This window comes from Cricetulus griseus (assembly GCF_003668045.3).
Source record: "Cricetulus griseus strain 17A/GY chromosome 1 unlocalized genomic scaffold, alternate assembly CriGri-PICRH-1.0 chr1_1, whole genome shotgun sequence".
NCBI lineage: Eukaryota > Metazoa > Chordata > Mammalia > Rodentia > Cricetidae > Cricetulus > Cricetulus griseus.
The window spans coordinates 105,831,554-105,848,474 of NW_023276807.1; the positions used below are offsets into that span (position 1 = coordinate 105,831,554).

Sequence of the window (16,921 nt, forward strand, 5' to 3'; positions counted from 1 at the left end):
TGCATAGTAGGGACACAGCATCATTTATCATGAATTCAGAAAGGCAGAAGTCTGTGGCGAGAGTACACAGGGGCCCATGCTTCTGCTGGAAGCAGTGATGGACCTGCACAGAATAGAAGAGGAACAATGGGTTCTATGGCCGAGAGGTACAGGTGTTCGGCATGGGGCCCAAAGGGGAGGCCTGGCTCTGACTGAAGGTCAGAAATGTTGTACATGACTATTCTCCATGCCAAGCTCACCATCATCAGGGGTCCAGCTGGGACCATTCCCCAAAATGTCATCCCACCTGGACTTCTTGACTGCTGATGCTTCCTCCTAGGAGGTGGGCTGGGAGGGTTATAGGACCCTCACCTACATATCCAGTTGCCCCCCCTCCATGGCTGTATGCATTTCTGCTCTCATTCTATAAGGCCTTAAGGGGGTTTGGTCTCAGGGAGGGGCTAGAGTATATAAGTAGGGAAGGACTAAAGGATGTCTCCATCATCTCTGCTGGGTGAAGCCCTTCCAGTGTGGCTGCCTTAAGGTCACCCGCACCTCTCACTCACTGCTCTAAAACTGAGCCCAATACATCTAATGGTTCCCAGGGTGGACTTAGGTGGACTCCAACTTTAATCATTGGAACATTGGGAAGGACCATGTGGATGTTGCAGTGCAGGTAAGCCCTGAAGAAAACAGGAGACTGCAGGTGCAGAGGACTGATGACAGCTTGGAGCTTGGGATCTGGGATCCTCAGCATGACTCAGAGCCATGACTGTGGCATTAGGTCATGGCAGGCTGTTGCCTGTGTGGTCCAGGGCATCCAGCATCCAAGCAGGTAAAGCTCAGCAGACAGGCGAGATGGTAGATGTGATGAATCCCTTTAAGACCAGGGGATAGGGCTGGGACACGTGTGTGTGTGTGCTGGGTAAGGATGTGAGTGGGCATCTAAGTAGAGCAGGTGTTGGAGAAGGGAGAGCATGCCAGGCCAGGAAGAGACCATGTTTTTGCTACTCACCTTCCTGTGGGGAATGAACTTGTCTGAATGTTTTGGCCCTGAATGTGCACTCAAGTCAGGAGGTGGGCAGTAGTGGCCTGCTCCCCAGTGGAAAAGACCAGCCTGCAGTATGTCAGGGAACTTGCCCCTGGTCACTCAGCAAGCAGGTGCTAACCAATCCCCAGGCCTCTGCATGCTAGGGGTGGAGTGGTGTCTAGCCTTTTCCTCAACACCCTGGAGGACTCTGGGGCATGAGCTCCACCTTATAGGCCCTCAGCAGGCCTTCTTCTGTGGACATCAGTTCTAGCTCTGGATGCCTGTCTCCAGCAGGAAACAAGTTTCCCTCCAAGCCACCTTCTCCCTTCCAACACTCTCTTGACTGCACTGGGGAGGAGGGTGCCTGGAGTCCCACAGGCTATCTGAAACAGCACTGTGGGAGGGGGAGCAGCCTCAGAGCCACCTGCCTCAGCTTGTGCCTAACACCTTGGACTCCAGGGCCCTCTCCCTGCTTACCCCAGTGCTTAGCCTCTCCCAAGGGAGGGTAAAGGCTGTCCAGTCACAGGCAAGCTCACTGAGAACCCAGGTAGACTAAGGATCAACATTCCCGAGGCCCCTGTGTTCCCTCACAGAGGACGCCAGATTCCTCAGAGTAGGAATCAGTTGGAGGAGGTGGCAACTTGGTAAAAGAGGAGACCCCTCACCCACCCACACACCCCTGTATATGTCCGGCTCATGTAGAATGCTGGAAATACCAGGATGACAAAGGAAGGGGTAAGTAGGAAAGGGGAAGAGAACAGAAAAAAGAGAGGCAGAAATAAGTACTGAAAAGGAATGGAAAGGAGGAGGAAGAGGATGGGAGCACTTTAAGAGGAGGAAGGAGGGAAGGAAAAGAGGAAAGGGGAGAGGGAAGAAAAGAATACTAGAAGGGAGGAAGATGAGAGAGGGAGGGGAGGAGAGATGGAAAGAAAAGAGGGCAGAAGCCCTAGCTCGTCAGGGAGGCTCCAGGGATGAAGAGCAGTCAACCTGTCTCTGAATGCTCTCACGCAGGTGTCGGTAGCCACATCTCACTTATGAGTAGAAAGGTGGGCAGGATGGGTGGCAACTCACCCCCAGTCGAAATCTCCAGCTCTGCCATGTGGGGTGCTGACCTTCTGCCCGCCAAAGGCACGCTGGGCAGAGCCCCCTCCCGGCAATTGTCAGACCAACCTACACATTCTTTTAAAAGGGTCACGGCATTCTCGCGCTCTCGAACCCCCTAAGTCTCTCCTCCAGCTTCCTTGTCTCTAACTGGAACACCTGGCCACCAAGGTGGACTCCACTCAAGATAGGTGTTCCTCCCGGGTGGCATCTCGGGCTCCAGAGGTGACCGCTGTGGCCAGGGCTCGGTGCATCAGCTCCACCTGCGCGGTGGCTGCGCGGCCGGGGGCGGAGAGGCGCGCGGCGGAGGGAGGGGCCTGCGACACGGCCCCGCCACGGCGCAGCCGAGCTCAGCGCTGCGCGCGTCCCCTTGCCGCCGCTGCCGCCACCGCCAGGCTCCCGGACGCAGCGCGAAACGAGCGGCCGGGATGCGCGCCCGGCCCCGGCCCGCCCCACGCTGCGGCCGCCGCCTGTCCGCCGCACGCTCGCCTGAGCGCGGCGCCCTCCTGTCCCCGGCCACCCGGCCGCAATGCCCGCCCTCCTGGGCCCCGGCGGCCCGCGACCCTGCTAGGCTGCGGCGGCATGGCCCGCGCGCCCAGCGCGACCTCTGCGGATTGCATCGGTGTGCGGCGGCGGGGCATGCCCAGGGCACCGGGCGCGGCCTTCAATGGGCGAGGACACGGACACGCGGAAAATTAACCACAGCTTCCTGCGGGACCACAGCTATGTGACAGAAGGTAACGTACGTGTTGTCTGAGACCCCCTCCGGCCGGCCGCGGCGTGGGGATGCCGTCGCACCGAATGCCCTCCGAAGGTTTGGACCGCGCGCTGTGTGTCGTGTGCCCCCCACCCCACCCCGACCCCGGGCCGGGAGGGAGGGACCCGGGGGGCTCTGACCGCTGCCCAGCGCCCTCCTCCTTGTCGCCCTCGGGAACGCAGCTGTCCTTTCCCCGCCGGGTGACACTGGATCGGGCCCTGGCTATCATTTACAAAGCCCAAGCCTGCAGCAAATCTGGTGTGGAAATCTCCGGGATGTGGAAAGGCTTAAAAATCCTTCATTTGCCCTTTCAGCCTGACCGGAGCCCGCAGAAATTTCTAGATTGCCCACTCCCTGGAGAGGGACCCAGCAGGAAAAATTCCATTGCCAGATCCTCCAGGGTTCAGCTGCCCTGGCACCTCCCTGGCCTCCAGAGGCGGATCCCCTGCGTGGGAGGGGGAAGGAGGCTCGTTCTGGCTACTGTTTTATTCCTGGGTAGTGCTACTGAGACAGGAGCTGGGCCAGACCTTTATGGTTTTCTGGAAAAAGTGGGGCATGCTACCCCAAACAGGCTCTGCGTTTAAAACCCCCTAAGTTGGCCCTGTGCGTCAGTCCCCACCAAAGGCTGGTGGGATGCAGAGGATCGCTGCCCTTTGCTAATGTGACAGTAACTTCCGGGGGTCCCTGGGGCCCTGCCTGGCCGCAGAAACGATGGGGACACCTCGAGCTCGCAGCCAGGGGCCGGAGGAGCGAACGGCTGCAGTGCGCGAGAGAGACCTGGCCACAGCGGCCCATAGGCACCCTGGTGTAGGAGATCTTCCCGGGCAGTGTAGGCGTCTACTGCTCGGGGGCTGCGGGCCTGGCCCGGCTTGAGCAGGTGGCTGCCCCGGGTGGGAGGAGCCCTGGCACTGAGTCCCCCGGGCCGGGGTGCGTGGGTGCCTGCTCCACGGAACCTGCGTGGGCCTGGCATCCTGGGTGCGGAGCTCCGCCGGAAATGAGGCAGGCGCGGCGACTCCTGGCGGGTGTGCGGACCCGGGAGGCAGAGACTAGGTGTGCGACCCAGGCGTGTGGATGCTGAGGGCGGTGCTCCGGGGAGAACCGCTGAGTCACGCGTAGCCGCGGGGTGTACGGGGAAAGGGGGCAGGGCTTCCAGGCCCGGGCTGGGTCTCAGCACTGCCTAATTCGGCTTTGGGAGGCCCCTGGCGCAGAACTCAGTCCTTTGTCGCTCACTGGGTGATGCGGAGGAGGGTCGCACTTCGTGAAGATAATCTTCTGCTCACAGCCTGACTAGTGGCAGAAGGCAGCCTGTTTGATTGGCGGGCTTCTGGGCTTCTTGGCAGGGAATCGTTCGCAGGGCTAGTGTTGGTCAGGCTTTCTTGAAGAAAAGCCTCTGTCTCTCCCCCGTCCCCCAACCCGCACACTGGGGATGAGCCAGTGGGCCTCCGCTTATGTGAAACAAACACAGAATGCGTGGTGCCCACCTCACAGGGGGACAGTTCAAAGTGTTGCTCCCATCCGCAACCTACTTCCTCTTCCTTAATAACTCCCCCTGGGCAGAGTCTGCAGGAGAAGCAAGGACCTTCATGGTTCAGCAGCTAACTGCTGCTACCTTCGAACCTTCAGGTTCCAACACTGGGCCTGGATGGGGGTCCCCTGCCCTTGTCCATCCTGTGTTCTAGCAAGGAACCCTGTGACCTCTGTGGGGAGTCTCATGTGCCTCATTTTATCTGTTAAAATGTACTGTGTCCTACTGTGTCCCTAGTGGAAGTCTCCTCATGAACTCTGGGCATCGAGCAGTGTGTGGGAGTCTCAGGCAAGGAGGAACCCCATTAGACACCCCTCCCCTTCAGGGATGTAGAAGAGAAACACCGTTAGACTCTAACTGGAAGGAGAGGAGAGTTGTGACCTCCCTAAAGGAAGACAGGACTCCATACATACACACACTTGCTCACTTATACGCTCCAACTATGCCGTTTACAGCTATTCCTTAAGTTAGCCATTTACTTCTTGACTCAGGGGCATTACACTCCCTCTTCTCTCTGGAACACCGCCTCCCCCTTTCTCAAGACCAACTCCTACTAAATCCTTGAATCCCCAACCCAATGTCATCTTTGCTAGTGAGAGCCCTGCCTCAGTTCCAAATCTACTAGAAAATCCTAAAAATCCTCAGAACAACCAGAGTTCTGTTAGCCACTCATGGTGGATTGAATGAGAATGACCCCCATAGGTTCATATATTTGAATGCTTAGTAACCCAGGAGTGGAACTGTATAATAGGATTAGATGGATTAGGAGGTGTGGAAGGAGGAAGTGTGTCACTGGGGGTGGGCGTTGAGGTTGCAAAAGCCCATGCCAGACTCTTCTTAATCTCTGCCTGCAGAACGTGATGCAGCTCTCAGCTACTTTTCCAGCAACATTCCTGCCATGATCCACAACATGATGATAATGGACTAAGTCAGCCTTTGAAACTGTAAGCAAGGCCCCAGTTAAATGGATTTTCTTGTAAGAGTTGCCATGGTCATAGTGTCTCTGCATATCAAAGAACAGTGACTAAGTCAGAGGTTGGTACAAGGGAGCAGAGTATTGCTGTGACAGACATCACCATGCTGTTTGTTGGAGGAATATGGAGGACTTTGGGACTTTGGACTAGAAAAGTGGTTGAACACTTTAAGCAAGGCTTAATAGTCCATCCTAATAGGAACATAGAAAACAATGCTGAGGGCAATTTGAAGAACAATATTAGTAAGTGGCCAAAAGATCATCGTTGTGATATTTTGGCAAAGAATGAGGCTGCTTTTTGCTCTTGTCCTGAAAGTCTGCCTGAAGCTACATTGAAGAGTTTTGGGATTAATGGTGTTGGCAGAGGAGATTTCAAGACAGCTAGTATTGACTCTGTCATGTGGTTATTAGTAATTACTCTTATGCAGATCTATCATGAAAAGAAGCAAGCTGGACAAAGATACAAAATGTTGGAGGAGAAAAGGAACACCAGGAGTGTAATGAACCTAAGCAAAGTGTCCGAGGACATAAAAGGTTAAAAAAAAGCCTGACACTAACTGGAATAAAGGGAGTGATGACCTCAGGGCAAGTCCCCACCCAGCTAAGGTTCCAGCTTGAGAAAAAGAATTAAAGAAAGCTTAAGCACCAAAGGAAACAACAACAGAAAGCTGATGCAAATGTAACTGAACAAGGGGACCAAGTTCCAGCCCTTCAAACTATAAAATTTGGCTTTAGAGTCAAGGATACAAGAAAAGGGTTGTGAAATCTCCCTCCATGGCTAAGGAAAGATACTGAGGCCAAGTATGTGTCAGGGGTGTGTGTCCCTAAGTAGCAGGCCAGATAGGTCTTTGCATGAAAGTATGAATGTGAAGTCTGGATTGCCTTGGAAACCCCAAGAAGTTAGAGATGCTAGAGTCATGGGATACCTGCTGAGGGAAACAACAGGCTGGGTGTGGAACCAGCTCAAGAGAGAGAGGTGTGTTGCAGTCAACAAAGCTGGAAGGAGTTGGAATTCTGAGGAGCACCTTGACATTGGACATGAGGATTCAGAATTTGGAGTTTGCCTTTCTGATTTTTGGTCTTGCTTTGGTCTACTATTTCCTCACTATGCTTTCTTTACTCCCCTATGGAAGCGATGATCTTCCCACATAGTGACACTTCACTCAATAATACCAGCAATGTCTCAGCTCTTTTGCTACCCAAGGGTGTGCCTCTCTTGTCCAAAGATGTAAGAAGAGGGTGTTGGATCCTCTGGAACTGGAGTTACACATGGTTCTGAGACCCATATGGGTTTTGGAAATTGAACCCAGATCCTCTGGAAGAACTGCAAGTACTCTTAACTGATGAGTTATTACTCCAGCCCCATATTTATTTGTTTTTTTTGGAGGGGAGGGAGTGGAATATTCCATTGAGCCTGGAGTTTGTTAGGCCTGGCTGACTTGCCAGTGAGCTCCAGGGATCCACCCATTTTCACCTCCCTAGTGCTGGGGTTATGTGTTAGTGCTGCTGCACTGGGCTTTTATGTCGGTTCTGGAGATTGAACTCAGACCCTCATGTTTGCATGGCAGCCACTTTATTGACTGGGTCATCTTCCTAGCTACTATATTTCAGTTTTTTCCCTAATTTTGGAGGTCCCTCTATAGAATACCTAGTTCCCAGACCCCTCGCCCAGGGTACAATATACTGAGACCCTCTCCAAACGACCTGGTGCCGTGACTCTTACTTTGGGTCAGCCTGACTCATGAGTTGGTGAGATAGAACTCATAGTTTCATGTTGAGACGAAGACCTCAACTGTTTGGAGGAGAAGAAAGACTTTGACAGCCATGAGGCCACTTGCTAGTTAGCTGTTAGTGTGAAGTCTCAGCTCCATCTTCTCATCTAGTTAAGGAAAGGCAAATTCAATGACCTGCAAGTTCCCTTCTTTCAGTGTTCTCTGATTCTAATGTTGGAAGTAAAAATTTTACCTCCTTTCCCTGGGCACATTCTCCTTATCCTTCCTTGTCCAAGACCATCCTCTGAGCCAAACAACTGCCATCTTGTGGCATTCTGCTGTGCCCGCTTGCAAAATATCATCCCAGCTGGGTCTGCTGGCTGTTTATACCCTCAGTGGAGGGGTGGGGAGAGCCACCCTCACCCGAGTATCCAGCTGTTCTGTACCTTTCACACCTTGATGTGAATTAGAATAGCTTGGGTGGTATTTTAATGAGTGCTTTTGACTGAACTCTGCTCTGTTGAGGCTTGGCATGAGCCTTGATTGTGGATGCTCAGGGAACTTGGAAATGGTGATAAGAGAAATAGAAGCTTTCAGTGGAGGGAATTGAGCCCAAGAAAAGGAGGCCTCTAGGATGGGGGTAAAGTGGGAATAAGCAATGAAGAGAAGCTATTAGGGCAGTGGAGGGATCTGAGCCCAAGAAGGGGGACAGGCTCTAGGATGGGGCACTGGGAAGTGTCTGTCAGACATTTTAAAGTACTACATACATCTCCCAAAGGATTCTGCTTGTCTTTGTTTTGAGACAGGCCCAAGACTCAGCTCTAGATTGAATAAGATGGGTATGTCCAGGCTTGACCAGACCTAGTCCACCCATCCATCCTTCTCTTAGTGCATCGGCTAGCATATCCTCTGGGCTGTCCGCAGCATGCAGCTGTGGTCCTGGCACAGGAACTTAGCCTAGGGACAGTCCCAGCAGTGACCAGTCGCTCTGTGTTCCACAGGGTAGGTTTCAAGGGATCATTGTCTCTTAATGGTTCCTTGAATTCCTCAGCCATAATTTCTGGACATAGGTGTCTCTATATTCGTGCCCATGTGTTCTGTGTGATGTTAGAGTTGTCTCTCCTTCCAGTACTGGCCTTATAGTTAAAGGAATAAAGAGGCTTAGGTGAGCAGGCGTCTGGCCTGTGTGAGTCTAGCACATCCATTGCATGTCCAGTGTCTAGGCTGATCCCCCTAACATCCAGCCTCTCTTCCCCCACCTGTGTACCTGTGCTTCCTAGAAAGTGACCCCTGCAGTGGCTGCTCTCACTGGTCCAACAGTAATTTCATTTTCCAGCAGCTACCAGAATGGAAGCAGGAGTTCATTCTGGATGATGAGTGCAAGATAAAGTACATAAGAAGGGGCCTATTGGCAGAGTCCAAAAACCCTGTGGTTTCTGATAGCCATCTTGGCACCCTGTGTCAGGGGCAAGTGTTAAGGCTGCATTGTTGGTGGCAGGATGGAGATGTCTAGGCTTGATGTCTCCCCCAGCCCTTCTGTCAGAAAACACAGAAGGAACCCTTTAACACTCAGGAGACTGAAGGTAGGGAAACTGGGAGGGTTTTTTTTTTACCAGCTTCTTCTTTGGGGAGCTCTCCTGTGTCTCTTATGCCACTCACATCAGGGCTGCCTGGTCCTGGATTTCCCTCCATGGTCCTGGCTGCTGCTTACATCATTAGCCGTAAGGAGTATACTGCTATTGATGTTTGTCTCCGTGAGCTGCCTACTTGCCACTGGGAAAATTGTCCTCAGCCCCCTCCTAATGTATCTACAAATGAGATATGTCTGAAGCCAGAGTTGCCCTCAGAACCTCTTATCAGACTGTCCAGCCTGATAAGTTCCACCCCACCTATGGGGAAACTGAGTTTAGGTGAGGGGTTAGTGGTGTATACATGCAGTCCAGGAAGAGCCAGTCTTTGCTGGATTTGTGTTGCTTCCATTGGAGAGGCTTAGTGAGCTTCCCCAGACTCCATAGCCCTGCATTAAGAGGTTGGGAGGGGAACAGACAGAGTCAGGGGTGTGTGCTTCAGATCTCTCTGTTTCTTTGGGCCTGAGTGTCTCCGTGTTGCCTGGTATCTCTGGTGTCATAAATCTCATGTGGATGCTACAGTTAAACTTGGGGAAGACCATCATCATTCTAGGTTCCCTAAACTCTTCTAGGCTTGCCCTGCCTCATGTAGCCCAAGCTGGCCTCCAATCATGGTGTAGTGGAGGCTGACCTCAAATTACTAACCCTTCCGCCTGTGTTTCTGGGTTACAGATGCCACCATCACACCTGGCTCCTGGGTTTCCTTCACTGAGCTGATCAGGCATAGTTGGTAGCTTTGTGCCTTTCCTTCCCGAAAGCAAGTTTGAATGGATTTTTACACTGGCTCCTGGCTCTCGGTTTCTCCCTCTAGCTTTTGGGTTTTTTTTTCCTAAAGCTCCAGAAGCTAAGGGAAATTTTGTTGAGGACCTTGGGAAGTGAGCAGTGTTGCCAGGTGAAGTACTGGGGTTCCATGGAGAGGGTAGCATGTGTGGGAGATAGGAGCTGGCAGTTAAAATGGGCATAGAGGCTGGCCATGCCAGCAGACTTCGTGCCTCCATTTTATCTGTCTTAATACCTAGGTCTGTTTTTTAATATCAGCAGTAATCTCATTATAGAAACAGGATTGAAGCTGCTTTTCTAACTTAGCATGAGGTCATGTGGTTTTCCAGGCTTGGTTGCAGGGCTGGTCTTGTGGTGCATAGCCTGGGCAGTTTTCAGGACCCTGCATTAAGTGTTCAGGGCCCATCTGACTATGCTGCCCTGTCTCGAAATTTCCAAGCATTTCTCTTGGAGCTGGAGTTCTGGGAAGGAAGTTTAAGGAGGCTTGGAACAGGCTTCTTCCCTTCACTGTTCAGTGTTGTGGTCTTAACATGGCCACTCTTCCCCTTACATCAGTGGTTCTCAACCTGTGGCCATGAACTCTTTGGGGTTGCATATAAGATATTTACATTACGATTTAAAACAGTAGTAAAATTAAAACTACGAAGTAGCAACAAAATAATTTTATGGTTGGGAGGTCACCACAACATGAGGAACAGTATCAAAGGGTCGCAGCATTAGGAAGGTTGAGAACCCCTGCCATACATGGTCCCCTGCTTTATGTCTGTATTGAAGGAGCCAACTCTTCACTGAATCCAGATCTTGTGTCCAAACAATGACATCCTGAGACACGAACCCTCAAGATAATGGCATTTAAGAAACCAAGGGTGAGGACATGGGATAGAGAGAAGGGACACCCACCTTTTCCTTTTCCCCACACATGCTAGGCAAGTGCTTCACCACTGAGCCACGCTCCAGCTTTCTTTTTTATTTTGAGACAGTTTCATCAAGTTGCTCATAGGGCCTTGAACTCTCACCCCCTCCTGACTCAGCCTCTAGAGTAGCTAAGCTTCTTTGATTTTAAACTTGTCACTCTGTGAAGGCAAGTGGGAGAATGGTCCCAGTTTCCCCTCCAGATTCACTCTATGGGATCACCTGTGTATTCTACCCTCAGCATAGAGCAGCCTCAGGCCTGCAGCTGAGGGCCCAATCCCTGGTGAGAGACAACCCACACGGCCCAATGAGCCTGTGGGTAGCCTTTGTTCTGCCACAATAGGGCATTGAGCCTGTGTCCTGGAGGACAATGGCCTTGCTGTGTTAGGGTCAGGGCTACCATGGTTCTTTGGGTGTGTCCTGTTCCCTGAGCAGCAGGCAACTGTCTTCTGGGCTCAGGAGAGGGGGTCCAGCCAGACACTGCCAGGCACAATCACTGTGTACTGGCTGTTCTATCTGAAGGGCACTAAAGTCCCATAACCACTGCACCACCATCCCAGACCTGGGGAGTGATACTCAGTCTGCCGCTTCTGTAGACCCTGCCTCCCCTCCCCTCTGCATTGCAGGGGCCCTTTCTCCAAGGAGCCCAGAACTGCCAAGTTGCACAGACGGCTCAAACTCAGCCTCCTAAAGCATGGTGTGTAATCAGAAGTGAGCAGGCCAGCTGTCCCTGCCCTGGTGGTCCTGGTTACTAAATGTGGTGGCCAGCCCTGTGGGCAGGTAGCCTGACTGCATTTAAACTAGTTTTGCTTCTCATGAAACTCAAGATGCTAGGCAAGTGCCCACACCTCCATTTTCCCCTCTGTAAAGTGGGGGTACATGGAATACCCCGGTGCACAGCATCCTGTCTGCTCAATGTATGGCCACTCAGAATTCTGGCTTTGGTGGCACTGTGCTGTCATTGAACTCTAAAGACACTTTTCATGTTTTCAAACAGAGGGTCTGCCAACCCCCAGGGCTTCAGCTGGAGTTTTGTTTTTTGTTTTTTCTTTTCAGATTTTTTTTATTTGAATTAGAAACAAGATTGTTTTACATGACAATCCCAGTTCCCTTCTCCCTCCCGTCCTCCCCTACCACCCCCTCCCCCAGCTAAAACCCTATCTATCACATATCCTTTCCTTTATTCTTCCCCTGACTCAACCTTCAGCTGGAGTTTTTTTGAAATGTGCAGAAGCCACACAATTGTCCCCAAAGCTTTTCACACAGACTGATGTAGCTCAGGATATGAGGCCTGTTTGCCTGTTTGTGCATCTGGCTGGGCCTCTCTCAAGTGTTTCCTGATCCAGGCCAGGCAGCTCTTCATTTTCAAACTGTGGATCTGCTGAGGGTGCTTGATATGGCTCTGCAAGGATCACAGTGCCACCTCCACTGACTCCAATTCACGTCCAGTGATTGGAAGGCTGGCCTTTCACCAGGAGCTGGTTCAGACCTGCTCAGTGACCAAAAGGGGCCTCTGCTAGGCCACTCCTGGTGACCACTTGGGAGATGAAGAAGAGTGAGTATGGTTGACTTCCTCTTGAGGTGTGGCAAGTGTTGTGTGGGATGACACATAGGACAGGCCTCTAGGGCCTGGCACAGAGGGGATGAGCCATCCTCACCAGGGTGAGTGTAGCACAAGGACTAGCGCTATGCCCACCTGTGTGTGTTCTTTCTGCTGCCGGGAGGCCCTTGCCCTAGAACTAGTCACTGTGTGGGGAGCCAGCATTCTCCAGGAGCAGAGGGTGGGGTCTTGGGGTCTGGGTACCAAGGACTGTCCATTCTAGAACACCATTAACACCAGGTCCACAGAAGCCCCAGACGAGGTGGCTGACTGTGACTGCCTATATACTGATCAAGTCCCCCACTGTCTTTCCTTCTGCTGTGGTAAAACATTCTGACCGTAGCTCAAGGGGACAGGGTTTATTCTGTCACCCAGTTCAAGATACAGTCCACCCTGGTGCATAAATCAGGGCTGCAGGAGGTTGAAGTAACTACATTGTGTCTACAGTCAGAAGAAGGGAGGTGAATGCTGGTCCACACAGTCCTTTTAACCCAACGTTGGCGCCTCATTCAGTCCAGGGCCCAGCCCATGTTTGGGGTGGGTCTTCCTCAATTAACCCAATTAAGAAAGTCCCTCCCATGGTTGTCCAGGGACACCAGGTGATTCTAGATTCTGTGACGTTAACAACTCTGATCATCACAGTTGTGGCTGGCCTGTTGGTGGGCAGCATTATGTGGTGCAGGCCCTCCCATCTGTCATGCTCCCTCATCGCCCACATTCTTTGAGATGGTCTGTAGATACAGCTCACTGGCCTCCTAGACACTGGCTCACAAGGGACACCTTTCACTTCTCCCACATTCCATTGGCTGGAACTAGTTACATGGGTCCATTCAGCTGTAAGGGGATCTGGACATGGTAGTTCTTGCCTAGGTAGCCCAGGGATGGTGCTAGTATTAAGAGAGTATGGATCTTAATGGGGGCAACCATCTGTGCCACATGACCTGACCAACAAAACCTTATGCTTTCAGTCTTAAAAAGTTCCATATGTCTGGGTGTGGTGACACAAGCCTTTAATTCCAGCACTCTGGAGGCACAGGCAGGAGGCTCTCTGTGAGTTTGGGGCCAGCCTGGTCTACATAGTTCCAGGATAGTTAGGGTTACATAGACCCTGTCTAACCCTGCCTCTCCAAAACAGTTCCACACCAGACACCCTCATCCAAACCCTGCTGAACTCTCTCCCTCAGCGTCTCATATATGCATGGTGATGAGGGACCAGAGTAGAGAGTCAGAAATGACCTTTGGGAGGTCAGAGACACATTTCCTGGGAATGGTGATGTCCATCTTAACTGAAACAATCATTTTTTTGGTCATTTATCAAATGTTCATGCTGGGTTTTGCTCTTTAAGATCTCCCTTAATAATTGACAGCTTTCAGGTTAGAAGGGACACAGCCTGCAGATGTGGCCATAGCAAAGTGCTGTAAACAAGGCAGCTTAAACAATAGAGATGTATCAGCCCACAGTTCTGGACATGACAAGTCCAAGATTAAGATGTTGGGAGGGTTGGCTCCTCCAGAAGCTGCTCTCCTTAGCCTGTGGACTGGGTCTTCTCCCTATGTCTCCATGTGGTTGTCTCTCTCTGTGCTGTGTCCTTGCAAGGACACCAGACACATTGGATTAGGACCTACTTATAAGAGAATATTTTACTGCGGTCACCTCTCAAAGAAATCTGTCTCCAAATGTAGGCACATTCTGATGGCCTGGGGTGGGGCATACGGCTTTAACATATGAGTTCTGAGGACGGATACTGGTAGTATCTGTCAAGGGCTATTCCTAGGAATTTTAATGAGTGGCTTGCTGGTGAGTGTTGTGGAAGAGACATCTGCTAGGGTCACGTAGGCCTCTGTGAAGGGCATCTCTCACTGGATACTTTTGTGTGTCTCTGCTTATTTCTCTGGGAAGCAGGTCAGTGTCTTCTGGGATATCTTCATGGACTCCCAGCTTTCCCAAGGCTCTCACTCAGCACTTCCTCAGAGCCTGCTACAGTCAAACCTCCCACACTTGCCAAGAAAAGAGGTGGCGTTCTGAAGTGGTGGGTGCTGAGGGGAGGCTTCTTTGCAGGTCCTTTGTGTGCACCCTCCTTGCCTGTCTTTCTGATTGCCTGTCACCGCTGCAGCCAACACAGCTCCTTGCCTTTTCATTTGCTCCTCGTAGTGTTTGATTTTATGTGGTCACCTGCCTGTTCTTGCCCTTGACCATTTATGTTGCTGTCATCTTCTGAGAAGAACCAATAGAACACAGAGAAGGTGACAGTGTATGGCTTTGGAGGCTGGCCACCGACAGGGTGTGTGCTAGACTAGGCCCTGCTCTTTGTGGGTATTTGGTTTTGGAAGCAGCTATCTTGTGAGGGATCCCAAGCAGTTTGTGAAGGCTCATGGAGAGAGGAGCCAGGGCTTCTGGAAAAGCCAACATCCAGGGTCATTGTGCCTATGGGTGAGTGACTACCGCACTGAGAAGTGAAGAACTTGCAGGTAAATTCTCGAGCTGAGTTAGATCAACTGTATGGGGAGGGATGAGTGGCCCCTGAAACCGGCCCAGAAGACAAATAAATTCAAAGTGATAGATAGCTGACCAGTCATGAATTCTCATACTCAGTCCTGTCCCTCTGTCTCCTCCCACTTGCCCAATAATGTGTGTGGTGTGTGGTCTCTCTGTGGCCCTGGCCCCTTCATACAATGCCCCCCCCAATACCTTCTTTCTTCACTTGTGTTAGATTGTCTCAGTTTCTGTTGCTGATGAATGCAAAACCCAAGCCACTTGAGACAGTAAGACAATAGCCAGGGGGCCTGTTTCACACCTTGGCATCAGATACCATGGCCACTGGAAGTGTCTGCCGTCTCTGCACCCAACTCAAAACCTCTTGTCTGCTGGGCCCCAAAATGTGGTGTGTTTGAGTGAGGAAGTGAGTGGACCTGGCCTCAGAAGTGCAGGTGAGCTAATTGCCAGATGTCATATTCCCCCACTGACCTAATTCCCCCAGGACAAGCAGTTGTCCATTTATTCTTACAAGTTTTGGTGAGGATTTTTTTTTAATATATGACTTCCATAACACAGCCCTGGATGACACTGTTCAGAGCTCCAGCAGTGTGAGAACTGAACTATCCCATAGAACACCAACCTTGGCGGGCTCCTTGGGCCCTAGACATACACTGTGATACATGATCAAGTCCCTTCCTTCAGTTTATGTTGATGGGTCACATGCATCTGTCAGCTCAGGCATAGCCAACTTATTGGGCCATTGTGCTACTTCTCTGGCTCCATGTGGAATGTTTGTGCCTCTGTGCAAGAGCCTCTGGGAAGTGTTTCAGTCACTAGTGTGGGGCCCTGATAAGTGGGTTAATTCTCAGAGATCTCCTTTGCACCTTGACTTGAGAGCACAGTGAAGAGATGCTATGTATCGGGATGGAGTATTGGCCTGGGCCTTGACCTTCCAGATCCCAGACCTGGGAGGAATAAATGCCACCTAGGCTGTGGCTTATTGTTGTAGCCAGCCTGAGAGGACTGAAGCACACTCCTGTGAAAACCCCACACGTTGGATAATTTTACACATAAGGATAATTCAGAATAGGAGTCAACTGATGGAGTTGCATTCAGCAGCGCCATAAGGAGAGATGTTCTTGGCTGGGGGCTCAGTGATGGAATACCTGTCTTCTATGTGAGCCCTGGAGAGAGAATGCTGTAAGCGGGACTTTGATTAAGTCAGAGGCTTGGACTGCTAAGGTAGATGGCTTTGAAGAGGGTCATCTGCAGCCAGGACTCCATGAAGAGAGCTCAAGGCTATAAAAAAGGAAAAAAAAAAGAATGGAGGTACCCCCAAAGAAGTGAGGCTGGGGAAACACTCCATGTTGAAGGAACTTTCAAATCCAGAGCTTTAGGCTGGTGTGTTCCCACTGATCCCTACCCCACCCAGCTTTAGTAACTTGCAGGACCCATGAAGAGGAAAGCCAAGGATGAAACCTCACATTGCTTTAGATTTTTCCTCTGGGCAGGGAAGGTTTTTTCCTTGGGTTCAACTGCCTGGACTGTAGCAAGCAGAAGCCAGTATGACTTGGACCACTGTCATGGAGAAAGGAAGAAAACACTCAACTTCTCAAAAATTCTCAGTGTTTTCAATTCTAGTGTCCTGAGACAAGCATAGGGGCTGGGATAGTAGTTGATGTTGTCAGCTTGACAGAGTCTGGACCCAGCTAAGAGCAGGGCTCTGGGCACGCCTGTGGGAGATAACCATGACTGTGTAACTATTGTAGGAAGGGCCTTTTAACTGTGGGGCTGGTTCTGGACTGTGTAAGATGGAGTCAGCACTAGGGAGCCTTCATTGCTCTCTTGGGTGTGGCTGTGATGTGACCAGCCACTTGGAGTTACTGCTTCTTCGACTTGCACCTTTTAACTGTGAACAGGAATAGCCCCTTAAGCTTCGTTTTGTCAGGGCATTTTATCTTAAGAACAGGCAAAGAAACTAAGCTGGTGGATCACACCTGTCATCTCAGCACTCTAGGAACTGAGGCAGGAGGATTGCTGTGAGCCGAAGGCCAGTCTGGGTTACACAGACCTTTCTGGGCCTCCACTCTACTTGCCCCCAATTACAGTGTCCTTAATAAATAGCACTTACTTATTAATTTCCCAGTACATTTGTAACAGTCTGGAAGAGATCTTGTAATGTCTTGTTTAAAGGTCACAGGGCGATTGTAAACTGCCTCCTTGATTGCTGAAATGACTTGGAGCTGAGTTAGCCTGGACCACTACGGGTACTTCCCCATGTTGCTATGTTAAGGGAAAACACTGATGCTGGAGCTATAGCAACTGCCCTTCCAGGAAGAGGCCTTGGTGGTGTTTTATATCACGTAGGAAGGAGGTGACTTCTCTCCTCGACAAAGGCTGCACTTGAAGAGGGTCAGGCATCTGATTTCATCGCTGTGAATGGATATG

General features: G+C 51.2%; 1 protein-coding gene across 1 annotated transcript in view; it reads left to right on the forward strand.

Annotated features, from left to right (window-relative positions):
- The first annotated feature begins 2,777 nt into the window (after positions 1 to 2,777).
- Ppp2r2c (protein phosphatase 2 regulatory subunit Bgamma) overlaps positions 2,778 to 16,921 on the forward strand; it is an 83,865-nt gene continuing 69,721 nt past the window's right edge. Inside the window, exon 1 of the mRNA XM_027387079.2 lies at positions 2,778 to 2,847. Within this exon, the coding sequence (XP_027242880.1) occupies positions 2,778 to 2,847 (70 nt within the window). The remainder of the gene's footprint in view (positions 2,848 to 16,921) is intronic.